This window comes from Corapipo altera, unplaced genomic scaffold, assembly GCF_003945725.1.
Source record: "Corapipo altera isolate COAL_440 unplaced genomic scaffold, ASM394572v1 44, whole genome shotgun sequence".
Lineage (NCBI taxonomy): Eukaryota > Metazoa > Chordata > Aves > Passeriformes > Pipridae > Corapipo > Corapipo altera.
Window position 1 is genome coordinate 7,131,230 of NW_020884880.1, and position 23,622 is coordinate 7,154,851.

General features: G+C 34.4%; 1 protein-coding gene across 10 annotated transcripts in view; it reads right to left on the reverse strand.

Moving 5' to 3' along the window:
* Window positions 1–23,622, reverse strand: part of DGKB (diacylglycerol kinase beta) — a 387,634-nt gene that overhangs the window by 123,726 nt on the left and 240,286 nt on the right. For all 10 annotated transcript variants that reach the window (XM_027639264.1, XM_027639265.1, XM_027639266.1 and 7 more), the window contains one exon: window positions 8,643–8,707. In XM_027639264.1, coding sequence (XP_027495065.1) covers window positions 8,643–8,707 — 65 coding nt within the window. The remainder of the gene's footprint in view (window positions 1–8,642; window positions 8,708–23,622) is intronic.

Consider the following 23,622-nt stretch of genomic DNA (forward strand, 5'->3'; position numbering starts at 1 on the left):
TTTCTTTTACTGTCTTGTATTCTGTCTTGACAGTTTACCCAGAGAGTACTCTGGACATTTTGAGCTGGAAGGAGTCAGGGGAATACTGGTTCTTTAGCCAGCAATCTGCCACATAACGTTTTGATCTGAACCATTTACCCAAACCACAGTTGAACATTAGAGAGCACTCAAGACAGGTAACATAACATACAATGTGTATTTCCTGAAATGCAGAGTAGAGGCCTAAATAAACAAAACCAATTTTTGTTTGAGCGGGTTAGCAAATTTTTTTTAAATTCTCATAATTTCTCTGTCTGACAAAGGGAAAAACATCCTAGGATGCTAGTGCCCTGAGCACTGGTGAGACAGCAAATGAACACCTGTTAATCTTCTACTTTAGAAGTGGATGTAGATCAATAGGCACTAATCATTCAGCAAGACAATTGTAAGAGAAGTTAGAAGATATTCTTTCACTGCCATGACAGCATACAGAAATATGCTAAAATGAGAATATCCTAAGCCTGTCTTAGGAAGGGCAAGAACACAGGAAATTACAAAGGCATAAATGACCAATATAGTATTCCAAAAACACATCAGAACTCCTGTTTGGCAAACAATGAAGTGTCATGAGGGGAAGACAGACCAGGTGATATTTTTTGTTTTGTATTTTTTTTTCTGATAATCTATTAGAAATATGTTTCACAAACACAGACACACAAAGATACTGAAAAAAATAATATTTTGGATATCATTACATAATAAAAAATAAAAAATGTAAAATGAAAACACAAATATAAAAGAACAGAAAATATAATTTGGTAATACCAATGCTAAAGAGATATTTCAGTACTAAGAAAAATACTTCTCAATTTTGATTATATACTTACGTTCTTATTAGGTAAAATAAAAAGAAGCAGTACTTACTATTTTAGAAGTAAAACCAAAATGCAAAATTATTCTGAAGGAAATGTTAGCAATAATGAAGTTATAACAACAGATACCATCATACAGCTGCATCTATCATTTGATATTCATACAAATCCATCATATGAATTGCTCTATATTATTAAAAACAAGTATTTTCAAAATATTGTCTTTGGCAAAATATATCATATGTTAATCAAATGAAGATATACATCAGAAGTAAATAAGAACTTTACCTGAGAAATACCCACTGGATCAATCTTATTTTGTAAGATATGTAAATTATACTTTACTGCATACTATAAGTTTGGAAATACTTCTAGCTTTGCACATTGCTTATAAAGGGTTATGTAACCTACTGTAATAAAAATAAGGGACTGAAAATCAGATCAGAAAGTAGTCAAATTACTTACATGAAAAAAACACACAGGCATGAACCCGGCAAACTACATTCAAATAGAATAAAGAGGCAAATGGAAAACGTTATCTGAAGCGATGGAGATGGTGACACAGGCTCTTTATTTGATACATTAAGTACTTAAAACCACTCCAGTTACATAACAGCAAAGATAAAAACTATAGGTTATTTAATCAGGGGCTGACATGCTGGTTGAAAGCATTACTTTTCTGACAATCTATTAAAAATTAATTTTGAACAGTAGTACTAAGGGTTAGAAGGACTCACTAAATTCTTTAAAAATTTCTTTCCAATTACCTAAGACTGCCTAATATGATACGAACCAATTTGCAATTTTAGAGTGCAGAATTGGAAGGCTGGACCACATTAGTTGCAAGATTCAAAATCTGAAGCAAATCTAGGACCCAATTTCTAGTGAGTTAAAGAACAAGGCAAGTAAAAGCACATACTGCATATTATGTCAGTCTGTGCTGTACTAAAGGAGTATTTGGACTCTCCTCATTATCTATAAGTACTGCAGTAGGGGCTTAATTACTGGAATCAAAGGATTAAAAAAAAAGCCCCATAAAGCATCCACAGTTCAGAGTAAAGGTTCTCATGTTGTTAAATTTTAATTTCTTTGTACTAAAGAGTAATGTGTTTATGTTTATTAAATAGGAAGTGTAAAATGTATCCCTTAACAATTCATTTCATGGCTTTTAATGGCTTGGATATTGTCAATAACATTATATGTAAGTGTGCTGTGGCCACTTAACAACCGTGACTGGATTTTTAAAGAAGGTTTTGTTGGTTTTGCAATATATATTAGAAAGAGCTGCTGCCTAACTGTTTACAAAGCCTAGCATCTGTTGCAAACATGAAATATAGAAACATCAAATTTATGTAAAGATTTGCCATTTACATCTGCGATTTGAAGATTAATTTATCCAAAATGAAGTTTGAAGCTTCAAATTTACATATTAGTACTAATTAGTTCTGACTATAATCCCTCTCCAAAAAGCAATATTTGATCAAAAACAATTTTATCACAATGTACTTTATTCACTGTGTTCATAAAAAACCAAGGAAAATAATCCTATTCATTTGTATAGAAATACTTGACCACACTTTATCAACAAGCAACAAATAGCAAGCTGTATTTTAGCAGTTTTGTTACAGTGTTTCCCAAATCTGCTATACACTCCATTCACTTCTGAATTTACCACAAATGAAATAAGTCAGGAACCTTTTTCTATCATTGTGTTATTAATTTTTATTTCAAATGGTGTGACTATACAGTGGAAGAGACCAAGATTTAATTCCTATAGAGTTACGTATTATAATAAAGGGCAGCAGTTTTAATTAATTAAAGAATCTGTAAAACATCCACTAGGCATCTCAATCCATAGAAAAGGTTCAGTGACCTGCTCTGAGTAATGAAACATCATCTGCAATAAATTCCTTTGCCAGCCTGACACCAGCTGAAGAAAATTAGATTCTATTGACCTGGGCCTATAGCATATGGATAGACCTTTTGTGAATCAACAGTTTATTACTTGTGCAGTGCATGCTGGGCCTATCCCTCCATATGACTATGCACCACAAACAGTCCTGTCTCCTAGAAATTAAATGATTTTCATCCTTTAACCCTGATACATTTTACTTGACAATTTGTAAAGCAACTATTTCTTTAAAAACTGGGAATCACTTATAAAACATGTAACTTCCCTTAAAGAAAAAAAACCCCAACATTCTCATATCTTGCTAATAGTAGTAGAACATATTTCAGTTTCTTGCTTGTTCTTAAAAGTGCAGTATGGAAGGCGTTACACAACAACCCCCACAAATAGAAATGCCCAATGAACAGTACAAATGCCCTTACCACTCTAACGGTACAAAACCTGAACCCTGATTAGTCCTAAAGTAGTGAATTTGACAGCTGAGGACACTGGGAATACAAACATAAATTCACTGCTCTGCGTATGGCCGGACACAGCACATTGCTTTCAGAGATGCACTTTGAAGTCACAGGGGATGCTCAGGACTTAGGGATTCCTGGTTAACATACATTTTATACAGCACACTGCCTCTAGTCCCCATGAGTCTGAACCTAAGGTTTCCCAACCATGCCAGTGTCTCAGATAGCCACTACAGAATAATGTTTAAGAGATCAAGAAGCCTCTCAAGAAGAGGGCCTTAGCCCATTAACACTTTCTAGAGAAATGATAAAAATATGAACTCTTGGGTAAGAGAGAGGTGCAGATACCACAGATGCAAAGTGCTGTGATTTTGCTCTGTAGACAACAGACACAGGTAGGTTGAATCAGCTTTACACTCCAACTATCTCCCTTTGTCCCAACTCAAGCACACATTATGTTCTTCAGGTATTATTTCTAAAGGTAGGTTGCTACACATTTGAACTGATAAAAGAACATGTTGGTTGTGCCTTTTTATTTCAGTCTCTCTATAAACATTATAACCAAGAGCTAGGCAGAGGATGTTAATTTACCTACAAGCCATCTCTTGCTCACAGGAAAATATTTCACACTCTGTCATAAATATTTTCACTTTACTTCGCTGCTTCTGCTGACTGCAGTTGCAGCAATGCTGCCTGAGTCCAGAGGTACTGTTCCCTGGAGTCTTATCCTTTAAAGAAACAGAACCTTTGGGTTCAGTGGGACAGGTAACAGATGTCTGCAGTTTGGTCTCTCTGTGGAGCCAGTGTCTTCTTTTTAAGCTTTTTCGTATCAGTCACAACCAGGAAGGGAGGAGAAGTTGAAGGAAAGAGACTGAAATGTTTGCAATTCGAGTTAGGAATGTTGTGTTGATGCTTAGTATATTCACTGTAAATATGTGGTTGTGTCTCCAACCAAGAGACTCCATCACTTAAACTGAGAAGCTGGAAGAATAATGAAAATATCAAAATAGTCTTGTTCTATTCAAAACAAAACATTTTGACTGTTCAATTCAAAGCCAAAATAAACCAGCTTTAAAACAAAGACTAAGCACATCTGAGAATGGAGCATTTCATTCACCTCATGACAAATGAAATTGCTTTTAAACTGATCTTTTTTTCTCTCAGTCACAAAACTGGAACTTGCTTTCAACTCCAGTATTCAAGTGGAATAACTGTGTTCTGGTTTCTTTGCCGCCAGACAGGACTAGACATCTTTTATGATACAGCTTTTGAATACAGTAACAGTGTATTCATGACAGAATTTTTTTCCTTTTTTCTTTTTTTGAGGTTAGTCAAGCTATGATGTTATGATAACTCCATTGCATAGTGCAGTACACAAGTTAGGACACATGGAATAACATGCTAAAGGTTCATTTCCCTGCCATTTCTCCAAACTTTTCTTACTGTGGCCTTTCCTTATTCTCCTGGAGAATACTTACATGAAGTAAGTCAGTACTTTCTATTACTTAAAAACTTCCTTAGAGACTAAATGTATAGATAGCGGCACACACACACAAAAAAGCATAATTAAGCAAGTTGAGAGGGAACCTCAAAAGTACTTGGTCAGGAATATGATGCAAATCAAGTTATTAGGAACTTTTAATGCTGGATTTGTTTATGAAATGTGGGAGTAGGTTGATGTTTGAAAACCTCAAAGACAATGTATTTAGGACTGTAAATGCAATTTATAAATCCTACTTTAGTTTACTGAAACTAAGAAATATCTTTTATGCTACAGATGCTAGAGTCAAAGTAGTATACCTAACCGAACAGAATATTATTTTAGAATAGTTAATATTAACTTGAATTATTTTTTGGTTGAAGCATTCTTTGTTTCCCTGTGTATATTCCAGTCACATAATTCATACATCTGTTATTCCCAGTATCGAGTCTACGATGTTTACACAGATCCCTGTAGGGCATTTTGGCCTAACTGAATCATTATTTCAACTGTATGTCCTAGTTTAATGACACTGTTACTTGAAATACTGCTTTTGCAAGTTTTCTTCCCTCTGGCATAAACTCAGCCTTTCCACACTTAATTCTGAAAACTTGACCCTACTCTGAAGCAGGAGATGCTGGGAAGGAAAGTCTGCGTCCTCAAGCACTGGGTTGTCAGCACTTACGACCTCTAGAGTGGGTAATGTGACAGCTCAGATTTTGTGGTTTTAGAACACGTTTAAATCTCAATGCAATGTCAGCCTGATTTCTGATAACGTGTGCTAATGATCTAAAGATATAATTACTTAAAATGGTCTATTAGGATTCATTCTTTTGACTGAGGTAGGGATGCTACTATTGTGTTCTCACTTCCATTCTTTGCTATTTGACTACCACTAGAAAAAAAATTATTCTCTTGCAGATCCATTTTTAGGAACAAGTAAAAAATATTTTAAAATCACTGGCAGACATTTATGTTGAGCCTTATTTGGAAAACAATATGGAGCCATTCCATAGTGCAGCTTACAAGTATAAAATTGCCAAGATATTAAGGTATGTATTAAGTATCTTTTCATTGAAAATTAAGCTTCTGAACACAGAAGATCCTTTTGTCGAAGGACTTGATTTCAGTTTATTAACAAGCTCAAATAAACAGGTGCTTCATTGCAGAGGACACAACTGACAATGTGGATTTTTAGTTCTTCAGCATTTACACAAACTTAGATTTTCCAAAGACTTAAATGTTTATCTCTAGCCAATTTACAAATCTACACCCTAATTTATTTCTTTTTATTTTTAATAAACTAGTAATACTAAGTGTTTTTGTCCAAAATGTATGAACACCGCAGAGTTTCAAAATGTGTCACAGTTCCCAAGAATTAGTCACTTAGTTCCAAACAATGCCACAAAATTGGCTAGCAGTCATTAAAAAAGCCTTTCTATGTCTTGCAATATTCTCTCACCTTCATTTGGAGAATATAAATACAGGAAGATTCTGCTTCCACTCAAGTACAATGGGTCAGGAGTTTCCCTATTAGTATGCTCTATTTACAGATGAACCCTGGGATCAGAGTGGTAGGGAATGTCCTCAGGAATTTGAGGATCATTACCAAGGATTTAATGCAAAAGATTCTCCAACCCCAAATAGCCTAACCTACTTCACTGAAGTAAGTACAACACCTGTGGATTTCAAAAGATCTCTGCACACTGTATAAACTGAAAAGTTCCTCTTCAAGGAAACTTTTTGCGTGTTCATTTTTCAGAGTAGACCATCAGTGCAAAGGCCTGCTCTGAAAAACTGAATGATAGCTGTGAAAGCTAAAAAAGTTGGAAAATCAGGCAAGAGGAAACTAAAATAAAACCAAAAAAGTATTATTTTTCTTAAATCACAAGAGATATGTACATATGACAGCGTAGGATTTTCAAATGAGTAATGTAGGATTTTCAAAGGAGCAGATGCTGTTAACTGTGGAGCCCACTATTAATCAGACTTGAGTTGGACTTGCTGATGCTAAGTCATTTAGATTGCATAGAAAATTCCACATTCTGGTGAATTAAATCTGGCTTAGCAGACATCTAAAAAAGGGTTTTATTTTCACACACTGCAGGAAAATGCTGCTGCAACATATTATGGAGTGTTGCCACATGCAAGTAACTGTTAGTGGAACAAAGTATTTGTGAACCATCATCATCTGGAAAATTCTATTCAACAAAAATAGAAATCCACATTTTTTTCTCACTACACAAAAAAAAAATCAGTTTCTATTACAATACTTTGCTCAAGACTTTATATTCTTTTTAGAAAGGCATAATATTTCTAAATAGTCTTTGAATACCTAGAGAATCACTGCTTTTTTCAAGTTCTTTCAATATCACAGTACCAAAGTATGTAGGGACTGGAACTATATATTTTTGTAATTAATTTCCTTAAGATAATGTTAGAAACATCAGGTTCCTTAAAATATAGATGAATTTCAAGGTGAGTCTGCTAGCAGATGTTATTAATGGCATATGATTTATTGTGACATGAAATCTGATCTGAAACTCATGTTATTAGCTGAGCTTTTTATAAATTATAATTGCCAACTGCTGAAAATATGTAGAAAGACCACTGATAAACTAGCTTCATCTTCAGGGCCTAGAATATCTGCATTTGCTAAAAGTCCAGTATCTCTAGTCCTGTTGACAGGGGATAATACATCGGGATGCACAGATCAGGCTTGAGTTCAGACCTTCTCATGATTCTTTGAGAATGAGAAGCATCAGAGCTAGGAAAAGGAGATCGTAGAAAACAAGTATGTACTGTGGGACTTGAAAAAAACCCACAGACTTGGGTCCTTAGTATGACACTGCATAGATACTAAACAGATTAAGCATTCAAGAAAAAAGACCCCAACTCTGACTGCTAGATGTAAATATATACTTTTAATGTGAAAACAGTAAGAAGTAAGATAATTTTCAAACATTCAAACATCATTCTGTACAGCTCTAAGATGAGAACACAAACAGCATATTTTGGCATGTTAAGGTCTATGAAGATTTGCATCTACCCAAGATTTTCCAGGTCACCCACTAAACTTAAAAAAAAAAACCTAAAGAAACTCTATGGTTAGGCTCACAGTGACAAAACATTTGTGTTAACAATTATTTCTAGGCATCCCCTATATATTCCAAATAACATTGTATCTTACTTTCTTCTCCACATGTGTCTTTAAATGCTAATTAAAGTTTCTGAAATGTTGCTTTTACCCATCACAACTTACGTGCTAAATTACCTAAATAAGAAGAGACAAACATAAACATTGCATCATGAAGGTTATCTACTGAACGAATCAGATATTGAAAGATGGTAAATTTACACTAAATGTAATACATTTTTAATCTCCATAAAAGCTCTGTGATAATACTGAAAATTCAAGAAGCAAGACAAGAAACAGATGCAAAGTCTCATTCCTGACTTTTTTTTATGTATACAAAGTTGTTTAAAGATAAAAGCATTTATGCGTAAAATGGCATTCACTTGCCCTTACTTAGAGTATATATGGGAGAGACCGCTGTCAATGCACCAGTGTGTGTGTGAATGAAACATAAGGATCACCATCTCCAACTGTCTAAGAAGTGTTCGTCAGTGCCTAAAGGCAAAGTGAAAATTCAGGGAACCTCACAACCACAGTGCATCATCTTGTCCATGCTAGTCTTACAAGTCAAACATTGGACCCGTGAGAACAGCTTATTTACAATGCTTTTGATTTCAGTTGAAATACCAGATATGAAACAGTTACATTACAAGTGGTCTGGAAGCATATACTTAATATAAAATGAAGCAATTTCCTATCTTTTATAAGAATCAATATCTTAAAGGAAGTGTAAAACTTTACTCCTCACAGAACATACCTTAATAACATAGAAAAACATTTTTATATTCATGTATTTTTAGATTCTTACCTACTGTTGAACTTCTCTGGATGTTTTTCTCTCATGATGTGGAATCTGTGGGCAATTGAAGCATCCTAACAGGAAAAAAAAACCACCATAAATCTATTGTGACAGGAAAACTGCAAAACAGAAGACCAAAACTGTAAACAAGGTGTTTTGTGAACTGTCATTTTCAACAAGAGGAATAGTCTTATCAGTTAGTTGATTAGTTACTTGATATGCATACAAGTTGATATTTGCATAAGGCCATTCAATAACTTTCTCTAAAATTTGGTGGAAAATTGGAATAAATGTCAGGAGATTCCCCATTTGCTACACATCAGGGTGTGAAATCATGTAGGGGTAAAAATCGTTTAATATAAAAAACAGATTTCTTATTTGAAATAAATGTTATCAAAACTCTTTAAAATTAAGTAAATTATGCCATTAACATAATAAATAACCTGTATGTGAAATGAAATAGCTGTATGAAACACTTATATGTCTGTAACATTTAAATGAGAATCAAATCATTGTGGGAGTTGTTGAATATAGAATATTTGGAAGTGATTTCAAAGCATTTTTTGTATCTCCCTTGCAGGTATGAAGTTAATGTTTCCTCAGTCCAGATTATGTAATATTTATTTCTCATACTAATCATTAAAACTTTACAAAATGGAAATTGATTTTTCCTCTTTTAATGTATGTATTAAATGAGGTGAGAGTATGAAATCTACCAACTCATGAGTCTTGCAAAGGATAGTAAACAGAGTAATCCATTTAGATCATGTCTTGATATTATATCTTAAAATTCTGGATATATAAGAAGAGTTAGTTCAGTTAGTAGGAAATTAAAATGAATTTCAGTTTCTATGTAAATAGCATTTGAGAAAAACTACAAACAAAACTGTTACTATAACCAACTATCACCTACAGGAACCTCCCCCCCCTTTTACAAACTTCAACAATTATGGAAATACAAAACCTAAGAATTAGAGAGAAATATTAAATTAATTATGAGTATATCTGGCAACATTTAAAACTATTTTAAAACAATGAGAATGAGAATTTGGAAGAAAAAATCGATATTAAATACTTAAATCATATATTAATAATTATTCCAAACATGATAAAAGTTTTGCTTAAAATAATTTTAATTTTAATTTTAATTTTAATTTTATTTAAACTAATAAATTTTAATCTAAATCACAAATAAGTGTGATTGACTCCATCAAAATATTCAATTTTATTCATGATCTTGTTATGTAGTTTCTAAAGATGTCCATAGTTTGTTGCCTTATGCACATCACAAAATTATTTATTTATTTTTCTATTATTTTTAAGAATTGAATTGTCATTCAACATTTTACTGTTCTACAAGGAAATCACAGTAAAATTCCCCAGTGACTGGACTGGTGTTAGTCATAAAATGCCTTATTGTTCTGTCCTGTCATCCAAACTGTCATCTGAAATTTTCAGTGCAGTATTCTCAAACTGCACTCATCATTATTTTAAATTTATTTTTTTGTGCAATTTTATAAGGCAAATATCCACAAGTATCCAGGTGATCCCACAGTTCTTGGAGACGGATGAAATAAAGCTGACAGTAAACCCTGAGACATCACACTTCTAAACAAAGCCTGCCAGCTGAACTAAAATAATAACTCTGTTAACTTTAGAAAGACCCATCATTCATACTTTATCCTACATTAGATGTGCCAGCATTAGAAAAGTATATTTTTTAGCCAGTTTTATATGAAAAAGAAATAAAAGGACTACTGTTGTATTTAACTGTTCATTTTCTACACGCTGAAGCAAAAGGCAGATCCAAGACAAAATGAATAAAGGAGTAGTAGCGTTTTTGACAGAAACTAGGAAACACTAATCAAGGACTAACTGTCTAATGAATGAAATGAAAAGGCTAATGTGCTTACTCATGCATAACAAATGCAAGGCACAAACAAGCTAGGGATCAATGCCCACTGCAGACGGCAAACAGGCACTTGTTTCCATGGAAGGTTGATTGGATCAAAATTTTCCCCTCCCTGAACATTTTCTGACTCCAAAATGAATCAACTAACTTAATGATCTGATAGGTAAAAAAAGTAATACACAAAGCTAATTCTGACAGGCACAACACAAGACAGGCACATACCAGACCAATTTCACAAAAAAAATTGCTGAAGAGCTACTTTTATTAATGGAAACTGTAAACCAGAATAGTAACTACACACAGATAAGCTCAAAAGGAGAGCTGCTAAGGCTTTCTTCAGTTTATACTGCCCAACTGTTCTTTCAAACCTTAAATCAAATTCAACGTAGAGAGTCCTTAGATTTCCTAGCCTAAGGACCTCTTCCTAACCATAACTTCCTGCTATAGGAAAATCTGAAACCAGCCCATGCTGGTTGTGCATTAGCAAAACAACCCTTTGCTTTAGGAGGAAAAAAGATAAGAGGAAAAAAAAAAAAGAAAACCAAGAAATGGAGTTTTCTGTTTTTCAAATGTCTGTATTCTTGTATATGTTATGACAGTAGCATATAGACTGGCATAAATGAATGAAAAATAATGGGAAGAATTGAAAGTAAGAGGAACTTGAGAATGGGTAGGAATGCAAGTACTGTCTCCCAAGAGCTGCTGGAACTACCAGATGCCACCCCCAAATCCTGAGGAACAACCATTAGAAATTTGCTGGCTGAGAAGAGAAGAGGGTCTTTCACTGTAAGCTGTTCTGGTTACATTAGAAACAGGATTAATTTTAGCATACTTCATTCAGCCATTTCCAATAGTGGCTTCTAGCCCAACCCGTTTAGAGCACACAACTGCTGATGGACCAATGGTGAATTCATTTCTTTTTTTCTGTCACAAACTATATTAAAATCACCTAATTAACTATACTGAGAAATGGAGCAATATTCATACGTATGGTGAATCAAATATTTGCATATTGTCGCCTTAATAGGCTGACCTTTCCTGGTACCCCATACTGTGGATGGCCACTAAAATATGAGAAATTATTTTTGCATTTTATTATAAAACCAATGCAAAAGGAGAAAATGCAGCATTCAGTAAAGCAAACTCACACAGTTCATCATATTACCTAGAAAAGTAACAAGTGAACAGGATTTTTTTAGAAAAGTCATATGACAGTCAGATATTGGTACATAACTAATATCACCTGTGAGAATTATTTATATTTTTTTAAATAAACTCATATGTATGGGGGCCTGAAATACAACTTTCCAGTATTACCATATCTGAATCTAAACATTTTCCATTTTTTAAAGCAACACACCATAAGTGCATGCAAACATGCTGAAAATTTGCAAAAACTTTATTATTAATAATAATAATCTGAGGAGACATAATGTTGTTGTCAAGCCTGTTGCAAGATGAAAGGAGAAGGAAAATCTTATGGCACCACTCTAATACGAAATTATTTGCTTTCACTTCATCCATACTTCAGTCACAGAGCTCATTTTATATCTAAAGTATTTTAATATTTTTCCAAAGCATCCAGACCAAAGCATCCAAGAATTGAGATTTTTTTCAGGAACACTTTTGCATCCAAATCAATGCTAGACACAAAGTAATGCTGAATACAGAGCACTTATGGCAGAACCAAGGAACTAATTTGACTATTTTTTGTTTCTAAGACTATTATATGAATATTTGAGTTGTACACTACTATTCTAAAATACTGCATTTCTTTTTCAGATATACAATATTTTCAGTCATTAACATGTTAAATAACAATAGCCTAGACGATAATTTCTGTTAACTTTAACTTCATAGAAACAATCTAATCTGAAAAAAACTACCACGCCGTGTGCTCTTTTGTATGCCTCCCTCATTTATATGGTTTCCACTCACTACTGCAGCATTTTAAAAGTAGAGATGAAACAATGGGTACTTGAAGAACAGAAAATGCAGTTTATCTGAGTTTAAATTCTACAAAATTGTACACATACTCTTAAAAATTGTATCCCTACATTGGACAAATATTCAACCTGGATGCACATCTGATGAACATGCACACAAAACCACATATATGCACCCTTACATTTGAACTTGTTCAGTGCCTGAAGTAGCTGGACTATCCTTATATCTCACTCAGGTTTGTTTTAAATCCTGACAGTGAAGATAAGATAGAGAACAGACAGAGCATATCTGAATCTACTCCTAGGAAATGGAAAAAATATTTTAATTGAACTAGGACATTTCTCAAAGTGACCTGCCAAGAAGAAAAGAAGCTTAAGTTGCTACACCTCTTTAATACCTTATGATTGACTTACACACATATATATTCATCTTTTTAATGGGTATTAGCATTACCGGAAAGCAATCTGAAGCAGTCTTTTCAGAGGAGTAACCTTATACATTGTGAATAACCTTATAGAAAGATTAATGCATTTAATATATGTCTATCTATAAGCTTGCTGTGATTAAAATTTCCATTAAATAATAATTTTTATGCTGGTGAACAAACAAATGACCAGTGTGCATCTTCTTTGGATATAAATGATCTGATTATTTTTTTTTCTAAGATGCTTCTTTAATTAAGGCTTAATGGATCCACAAGGCTGGGAAGCTTAAGGGATAACTCAGCAACCTGCAATCTTTGGATCAGAATGCAAATCTAACCTGAACAACCAGTTAACTCACATCAGTTATTAATGTGAAATAGTACAGATGTAAAAAAAAAAAAAAATCACTGAAAATAGATTAAGAAAGTTCACTGTAGTGGCTTAAAAGTTATTTTCTAGATAAACAAACATTCTTATGATTATGCCTTCTACTTTCTGAAAATATACAAAAAACCCACAAAAAACATGGATACATCCTTTGTTTTAGTATTCCCCCCCATAATAACAATCTCAGATAAACAAATCATATTGAACCATTGATTAACCAAGTATAAAAAAAGGTAGCAAAGAAGCTTCAGATCCTGACTTGTTTGAATCCAGCTGTCACTTCACATTTGACTCCCATGTTTTTTATTAAATTACATGAATTAACCTGAGAGAGGAAGAGATTTAAAAAAAATTAATTCATTGATACATTAGTTTTTGGTGAAACGCTAGTTACTATAGTTGTCTTAGTTTCTACTGATATTCTGAGCCAGTATATCTGAGAAAGGTGATAGTTTGAGAACATCAGAGCAAGAAGATTTCAAGTGCTTTTTCAAACAGCTTTACTAAAAGATAATGACCATTCACTATCTTACAAAAAAATCTAAGAACAAAAATTTGAAAAATTTGTGTTCCTGTCTTTCCAAGAAAAACACAGAAACTGTCAAGATAATGCTATTTATTTTGTCAGTGATATTCTTGACAGTCAGCTCTCTGACGGTCATGATCAAATATATTTCAGAGGTACATGTATTACTAAGTCAAGTGAGAATTTATATTTTAAATACTCATTTAAATAGATAATATCTCAAAACCCAGGATGAAACATCAGTAACCACAGTATTTATAAATGATAGACAAAAGACCAGAGGATGGTATATCTGGAAATGGTAACATAAAATTGGAACAAGCCTTCAAATGTAAGCATATTTCGTCTCCCTTTTCATTTGAAGTCTGATCTACGTTAAGTTTCTGACACTGTTACTGCACAATTTGATTTGGAATTGTTTCACACAGACACAAAGTGGAATCCATTTTGCAGGAAAAGATATTTTTGTTGAAAAAACCACCAAGTTGTTCTGCCTGTGTATAACTCTGTAACATGTGGACATATACACAAATTGACTCACCGGTATTTACTATCAGTCAGTTCATACAGCGTGACCACAGGTCCCACTGTGTAAAGACCAGTACAGGGACCAGTCCTATAAGACAAGCCTTTGTACCAGTATCTCAAGGACTTTATTTGAGAAGCAATTTTGGGGTTTAGAAATTGACATTACATTTCTATGTATCTATATTTTTAAGTTATTAATCAAATGCAATGACCATCAAAGAAGACTGGGAGGTAAGACAGTTAGGCTATTATCAGACCAGATGTGTCATGTGCCCCATGACTCAATGCAGTACACAGGACATTTACCCTGTAAGATGATCTCTGCTGAGGATACACTGCGTTAATGAGCACATCTTCCTTTCTTTATATTTGGTCACCCTAAATTTACTGTAACTAGAGAAGGGTTTTTCTAGGTCCATACTGAGTGTTTATGTAGTCACTAAAAAGAGGAGAAGAAAAGCGATCACATGGCAATTAGCCAACATAGTCATATAGACAGCTCATTAAATATCTTGCATATTAAAATGATCTCTGTGGTAAACCTTCAGTAGCATTTCTGATAACTCCTGATTAAGAATTATGTTGAAATTTTCCAAATCATCCTGCACAATGAGTTTGACCATAACACAATCAAGGACACAACTCAGGCTGAAAGTCAATATAAGCAATGCAATTGCATTGTTGCTTTAGCTATTCTTCAGAAACACACAGAAATGGCTCACAGGCACGTTCAGTAAAAAGCACAGAAACAAAGTTTACCTTAGAAGTCTATCTGGTTTGAAATGAATGCCTAGACTTTCATGCCAGCACTTTTGCAGTTTTTAAAAGAGTAAAGTGAGTAATTTGCTCAATTACTAAGCTTTTTTTTTTTGGTTAAATACTAATAAGTGCCATTTCATTAAAACTTAAAAAGACAAACTTGGGATAAGGAATAATTGCTTGTGTACTGTCTTGAAAAATTATACTCAACTTAATATATGGTTCAAACACTCTCCTAATAAAGAAATCACAACACCTCAAAAAAAAGAAAAAAAAAATCCCAAACCAACACAAACCTGTTGAGTATTTTCATTTTGAACACTGCTTAAGTTTTCATTAGAGTACTATTCTTAGGGGATTAATTCAGGCCCTTAATTTAGGTGCCTGAACTGCTAGGATGTTCTCTCTATCCTCCCAGTATACTTAAAAGTAAGAGGAAAGCTCTTTGGAAAGGCTCTTCCAAAGGCATGTTGACAAGTTTCTGCTCTGAATTGCCATTTCGAAATCTTTTGTTATTAATCATACAAGAAACTGAGCACACCTAACTTCTTAAGTTTATGAAGTTATGCCTGAAATGCAACAGTTTGAGCAATCCTTTGAAATGTTCACTGGGGTCCAAGCCAAATCTTGTATTATCACCCATTTTATATGCTCATTTACTTGATAGGGATCAAATAATAAATATTCACCTGACTGCTCCTTTGCAACTTCCCATAACTTGTTAGTCAAAACCTTGGCAACAGAGTCTTATAATTTTAATACATATTTATGTTATTCATTTGTTTCCATAGCAGACATTTATTTTTATAAGAAATATGCAAACCACTGAAACACCTCTCATTGATTTACACTCTGAAAGAATATTTTTCTCTTAATTGAAAAAGGTCACTGTTTTCCTCATTCATTATGTTTTCTATTTGAAATTTAAATTTTTGCATTACAATATTATTTATTATCTTCCCTATTGGACAAACTAATATTAATTTATAAAAAACCCCAACATAGTCATAAATTAGGGCTAGATGCTGGATTATTTAGCTACAGATGTTATCTCTTTTCACTGATTTACGACAAACTTTTTAAGATCCTCTCCCTTACGTTTTTCACACAGCCTTTTTGTTCCTTCTCGTAGGCCCAGAAGGATCTTTCTTGACTTTTGCTCAATATCTGCATTTGTTCCCATGTTGCATCAATCAAAATATTTTCTGAATCCTTCTACTTTATTTTCTTGTCAAGGTGTATAAGGCTTCTAATTCCCACTTCTGTGGAGGTTCCATCAAACTTACTCCCTCCTTTATCCTCAACCCATGTAGGCACCTCCTTGTACCAGTAAGCATTTGAGACCTTAAGGGTCTGTCAAAGTATGACACGGCTGTGGGAAGGCAACAACAGCAAGTGGAGAGCATGCTTATAGGCCTTAGGCATGGGAAAAGAGTGAGAGATGTCTGAGTCTTTTCAGGTGTTAAAGAATATTAAATACTTGTACAGACTATGAGGGCTTCCAAGTCCTGAAGAAGAGGTGGAAGAGTCTAACGCAAGTACCCACACATGTCCTGGTTCTCCACAGTGCTTACAGCTAATGCAAAAGAGCCAGACTGCCTTACAGCAGGGTGAGGTCATAGGGAAAATGGTAGAAAAGTTTTGTATCAAACTGAGCCAAACCTATTTAACAGCAAGTTTGAAAATGACTGGGCAACTAAGAAGCCTCCAAGAACCCACTAGATTCATGTGAGATACTCGTGCCAAGTTTACTCCCATCCGAGTGGTTTCTCTGAGTATCTGAAAGGGTAGTACAGAAATAAAATGAAATTAACAATGTTCATTGCAGTATTAGATTGAAGAGATTACACCCTAGCAGATCACCTTGATTGTACACTGTTTTTACTTTAAGTTACTCAAATTTGTAACTTACAAGGTGAATGAATACTTTTCTTCATACGCAGTGTAAATGGTCAGACTCCTTTCTGGAGTGCAAAACTCAGTCGTGTATTACATAGCAATGACCAATATTTCCATGAAAATAAGGATTATTATTCTCTGAAATATGTCTGCTAGCCAAATAATATAATTAGTTCATATAAACAGTGTTTGATACGAGTTTTTGTCAAGTTAAATAAAGCCTAGGTTCTGCAGTAATGGGTATCTGATAAACAAAGTATACTAAAAAATCGAACTAGACGCCATCTTACTGAGCATTTAGGGGCTGAAAAAGATTTTCTCTATGAATAATAGGATCCTGTATTAAAAAGCAACTAACATAAAACATGCTATGGCTTAGAGAACGAAAAGTCTTTTCTGGACTTAATATTTGGATATATGGAAAAGTGTTAAAATATGTCCAAATACGAACATGTGTAGTCAAATTTTACAAAATTAATTCACATATATTTTCCTCTCAAAGCAAATCCAGCTTCTTCTATAGCTGCTTTGAATAAATAATTTAGATATGTAAAATATTTTGCAGTGTTGATTTACCCAGCATGCAACATATAGGGGTCATGCAGTATCTATTTTTGTAGACTCTGGACATCAAAAAGCTTTGAGGTTAGACATATTTATTTATTCCACATTGAGGTTCTGTTATGTGATATAAAGGGGATAACTCACAGGTTATTATCAAAATATTGATACATAGGGACAAAAAAAATTAGGTTTTTTTGTACTGAAGACAGTAATAATTAAGAACTGGAAACTTTTTTTTACAAAATCAACATGCACATAAAAATGGTTTCAGCTGAAATGGGAAAAACACCCAGCAATCTCAGAAACTACCAATTCTATATTTCACTATTGGTTTATGCAATATTGTTTCACTATTAAGCAATTTCACAGCAAAATAAAAAATGCAGTTGTTGATGTGGTCAGAAACCCTGGAAACAGCATTAAACCCCTTTGTTATGATTTAACATGCACAGAATTTTGAACTCGAGAAATAAAAATGTCCAAATTGCTTTAGAAGTGCTGAATTGATCCTTCAGAGAGGGTCAAAGAAATGCTTTTGCTGCCTTTCCACATCCCAAGGATCCAAATTCGCAGAATATTAGTGAAAAAGTCTAGGGAAGTGTAGTGGAACTGAGTAAATCCTTAAATTTTCTAGTAAAAAAATTCCCCCTCCCAAGAGTGCACTTGCATAATGCTTTTTGCCTAACCATCTGGACAGATTCAGTGCGTCATGGTTGTTTAGCAACTTACAGCTTTCATGGTAGCTTTGAATATATTATGCCAGTATCCTCTTCTCAGTCTCAAATTGTTTGGGAGGATTCTATATCTGCATAAAAACTGCTTGTCCCATTTACACAGGATTTCCAACACACATGAGGTTTTCTAGAAGGCGAAGTTGTTTATATTAAATAGTAGCATACAATTCTGCAAATTAATTATCTAGTTTACAAAGTTACTCTCCAATTGATCAAACTAAGGGTGCAGCCAGCTGCAGTGCAGAGGCAGGAAAAGCTGAGCTCAGGAGACAAGCAAAGCACATGGTCAAAGTTAGGTCCATGAATTTTTGCTGCAAACAACATGAACAGGACAGTTTCTCTGAACTCCAGGCCAGACAATGATGTTATAAACATATTTTACAGATGGAGAACCCCATTGTTTTTTGATAACAATAAATCAATTTGCTTCATGAGAGAGATCTAAAGAATCTTTGGTCTAAATGAAAGCATAGTCAAATCACCCTTCAACTTTTTACCTTAAAAACCAACAATGCAGCAGGCTGAAAGCTGCTCCTAGATTTTTATAAATTTGCAAATCAAAGAGCACCTGTTTGTAAAGTGCTGCTTTGCTCAACTACTTAAATAATGTAATCAATACTAAATGACAAGCTAGAATTCCAAAATTTGCTGCACAGTAAGCAGACACTTGTCTTGCTGATGTTTGTAATAAGTAATCCTTATAATGATAGCCAAGACAAATGCTGTTAATATTAACTGTTACTCAAGAAAAAATAGCATATCCATATGACATCAGAAATAATTTCAGAGTAAGATTACCTTAATGGTTGCAACTATTTTGTATAATGCTAGCATTAATAAGGGTAATGTAAATCGGTTAAATCCTGCTTTTACCTACAAAACCTACAAAAACATATGCAATTTAAAGGTCAGTGCGAGGAAAGGTTTCCAAACTTTTAGAAAAACTTGAAATCAGGATTAATCTTTTAGTTTCAATTATGTACACTGTATTCAAAGCTATTTCCTAGCCAGAAGAAATATACTATTGAGACACTGTTTTAAGGACAACAGAGGTAACAGACATTTCCTTCCAACAAAATGAAAGTTGCCGTCCAAGTGGCCATGACTTTCCAAATAAATCATCTATGTCAACATTCCCCAAAGGGGCATTTCATAATGCCCTTCACGTATACATTATCTGTGACAAAAATACTGTTTCTGGAATAAAAGCATTTTTCTCCCTTAGTTTTCTTTCAGTAAGAATTCTTACACTGTTCAAAATTACTAAAGTATCATCTACAACAATTTCAGTGTTATTGCACAAATTGTAAATTATGCTTTCAGAGTTATGGAAGGAATTTTTAAAAGTCTTCCATTTTTATAGTCCTTTGAAAGAACAATGACTTCTATAAAAAACCATGATAACAATTTCAGTGTTTAAAATCTACACAAAGTCATTCAAACAAATGTTATGACATTTAAGATAATGAAACCCTTCATTTATGCCAATGTGTCCTACTTCACATATAAGGAGTCAGAACAGATGTCCAAATATTGTAATGCCAGAGGAAAGTTAGGGCATATCTTGATTAATACTCTCAGAGCAGTCCACGGTGTGTCTTTAAAACTGGCATGAGTTACTTCAAAATATCTATTCAAAATCCATTCTAGGAAACATAGCTAGACAAAGTGTTCCCAAGACAAAAGGAAAACAATAAAGCTTTGTATAACCCTTTTAGCAATGTAAGCTGCATATTATCGACAGACCATTCATTGCAATCAACAAATGATTAATTGCAAATTTGTTGCTAAATTGACCATGAAAAAGACAAGCTTCAGGGTACTGTTAAAGAGGAAAAACTTCTGTTAAAAATGATTGGAGACTTTTTGTAGTGAATTAATTCTAATCGATACTCTTGTTGACTACACAGTGGAATAATTACTTCCTTAAATAGCATATGTACCCATTATTGTAGACATCCAAATTAATATTTAACCTAACGTCTTGCTTTTTTTCTCATTTTTAAACAGTATTTTTCTAATTTCACCTTTAAGACCAACAGTCTACTATCAACCAATTTTTTACAATGCCTGTTATCAATCATAACATAAACAAAAGGAGGCATAACATAAACAAAAGTTATGAAATACCAAAGTAATGATGTTTATTTAGACTATTTACATGAAAGTATTCTTTTTAATTACTATTGGCATGGATGAAACATTAGATGTCTTTAAGCATATATACCTTACAAACTTCTGAACAACTGTGGAATCATTTAGTTTTGTGCAAAGGTGTGATTTTAGAGTTTCCTGGTTGTGCCATTTTCCTCCTATTGTAGGAGCAGTCACATAAACTAAAACTTAACTTTTTAATGATAAAGAGAATTTCATTCCTGTGATGGTCAATGTACTACCGCAAAATATTACAGAAACATTTTGATGAGAGAATCTTGGATAGTTTATACTATGGCTTGTGGATTAGCTTTTTGGGGGGGAAGGGGGGGCAGGTCTTGGTTTTTTTTGGTGGTTGTTTTTGTTTGTTTGTTTGTTTTAGGATTTTTTTCCAGGCACTAGAAATCTTTCTTCTATTTCAGACTTATTCCTGTAGTGTATAATAAACATACAAACAAACAAGCAATAAACAATATATATATATAAATATGAATATATATACACCAAAGAAAAAAATTTAAAAATATTGAAGTTTCTCTGACTCCAAAGCAACTTATCCAGAAAGCACAAACAGACTAGCTAAGGATACAGCTCAGAACTGAAAGTCAAGCTGTTTTCTAAATGTCTAGTCATCACAAATTTTGGTCTCATTAAGTTTTCTGCTTTAAAGATCTCTGGCATATTGGTTTTTTTGAGGCACTTAGATGACATAAAGAATCTACAACACCTAGCTTTCAGCCAAAGAGCAGAACAGAAACCCCAGAACTATACCCAAACCTCTCACAACAAAGATGAACAGTGTCCTGGGCTCAATCAGCAAGAGTGTATCTACCATGCACAGGGCAGTGATCCTTCTCCTCTGCTCAGCACCTCTGATACCACACTGGGAGCACTGTTCGGTCTTGGGCTTCCCATTACTTGAAAGATATGGACAGACCATGTCCACAAGTATTTGAAGGAAAGGTGTCAAGAGGGTGGAGTCAGGCTCTTGGTGGTGCCAAGCAATACAGCAAGAGGGAATGGGCAGGAACTGGTGCACAGGAAGTGCCACCTGAACATGAAGAACTTATTAACTGTGCAGGAACAGATTGCCCAGAGAGGTTGTGGAGTCTCCCTCACTGTAGATATTCAAGAACTGCCGGGACAGGACATAATTCTGTGCAATGTGCTCCAGGATGACCCTGCTTGAGCAGGGAGGTTGGACCAGATGACCCACTGTGGTCCCATCCAACCTTACTCATTCAGTCATTTTGTAATACCATAATATATTTAGCAGAGGGACAGTAGGCTGCTCAGGGTCTGAAGCACATGCCACTTGAGCAGAGTCTGAAGCAACTTGTTTGGCCTCACAGAAAACTGGTAACAGGTGACTTTATTGCTGTCTACAGCTACCAGATGCAGAAAAGACTGATGGACTCTTGCCAGAGGTGCACAATGATAGATGAAAGGCAACAAGACAGAAGTGAAACACTGCCCAGACAGGTTGTGAAATCTCCATTTTTGGAGGTGTTCAAGATTCAATTAGAGAAGTCCCTAATGAAAGTGATTTGATCAGACTTGTTACAAATGTGACCTTCATCTAGAGGATCTTTAGAGAATCCTTCTAAACTGAAATATTCTCTGAGAGCCAGAGGTCCCTGTTGAACAGTTCTTACCAAATGTCCCTGTCATGAATTTCACAGTCCCTTGATTCAACACACTGCAAGCATCTTTGGAGTTCTGCAGTTTATTTACATGCTGTATAGAGAAATGCTTTCTTTTGTTTATCTTGAAGCTGGAATCTAGTAGCTTCATTTGCTGCCTTTCAGTTTTTATATTGGAAGAAACAGTAAACATAAATTTACCACCCACCATCTACTTCTAACTCATGTTTACACAGACCCCATTATCTTTGCCGTGTTTTCTATACCACTGAATTTTAGCCCACATAACTGTTCTGACGGAAGCTATTCCATATCTTCGATCATTCCTCTTGACTTTCATTAAGTCTACTTCAATTTTGACAAGATTTGTGAGGAACAAAATTGTACACATTAATTTAACAAGTAGACACAGCTCAAGCATGATAGTATTTTTCCTCTATCTTTTTTTTTCCTAATAAGAGAACAGCGCTGCTGTTGCAACCTTTTATACAATAAGCTAGTCTGAAACAGTCACCCAGGAAAGAGAAGGCCCAGTTTCAGTAATATGCTCTGATATTTATCGGTGAAACACATTTTCATAGTTTTCATATCAACATAGTTTTCATAGCATATCAACAGCCTAATTTTTTTCCTTTATTTTTACAGGGAAAGTCATAGTCTTCTGAAGAATGGATAAAAGAATCATTGAGAAGGAATACAGAAGAAAAGATGAGAACAAGAAAGCAGGTATGACTGCACACATATATGGTGCAGGTGCATGCAAGGAACAGAGCCAACTGAATAAGAGATTAATGAAATAAATCATTCAGAAAGTCCTTCCTGTGTTCTGGTCCATTTTATGTGGACTACTTTTATAGTACATGGAAAAAGAACTCAAATATGAAGTAGCAATAACATTTCTTGACTAACAAGATGAGTCTTTACTCATTCTGGTTCTGCAGGAATATTTTCCCTAAGTTTCAAGTATATAATTATATCTTCTTCATTTGCTTGAATATAATAGATCCATTAATAAAATTTTACTTTAGACATAATAGGAAGATAGTTCCTGGGACCACTCAGAACAGAATAGAACAGAACAGTCAGAAGTCACCTACAGTGGTCACCTAGTCCAACTGCCTGACCCCTGCAGGGCTGACAAAAAGTTTAAGCATATTATTGCGGGATTTGTCCAAATGCCTCTTAAACACTGACAGGCACGGGGACTTAATCACCTATCTATCTAGGAAGCCTATTCCAGGGTTTGACTGCTCTTTCCTTAAACAAACGTTTCCTAATGTTCAGTTTAATGCTCCTGTGATTCAGCTTTGCACCATTTCCATGCATCCTATCATGGGATACCAGGGAGATCAGCACCTCCCTTTCCACTTCCCCTCCCTCAAGAAGCTGTAGAGAGGAATGAGGTCGCTCCTCAATCCCTTTTTCTCAAACTAAGACAAACCCAGTGTCCTTAGCTGATCCTCACAGGACATACTTCCCAGCCCTTCCAGTTCTATTGCCCTTCTCTGGAT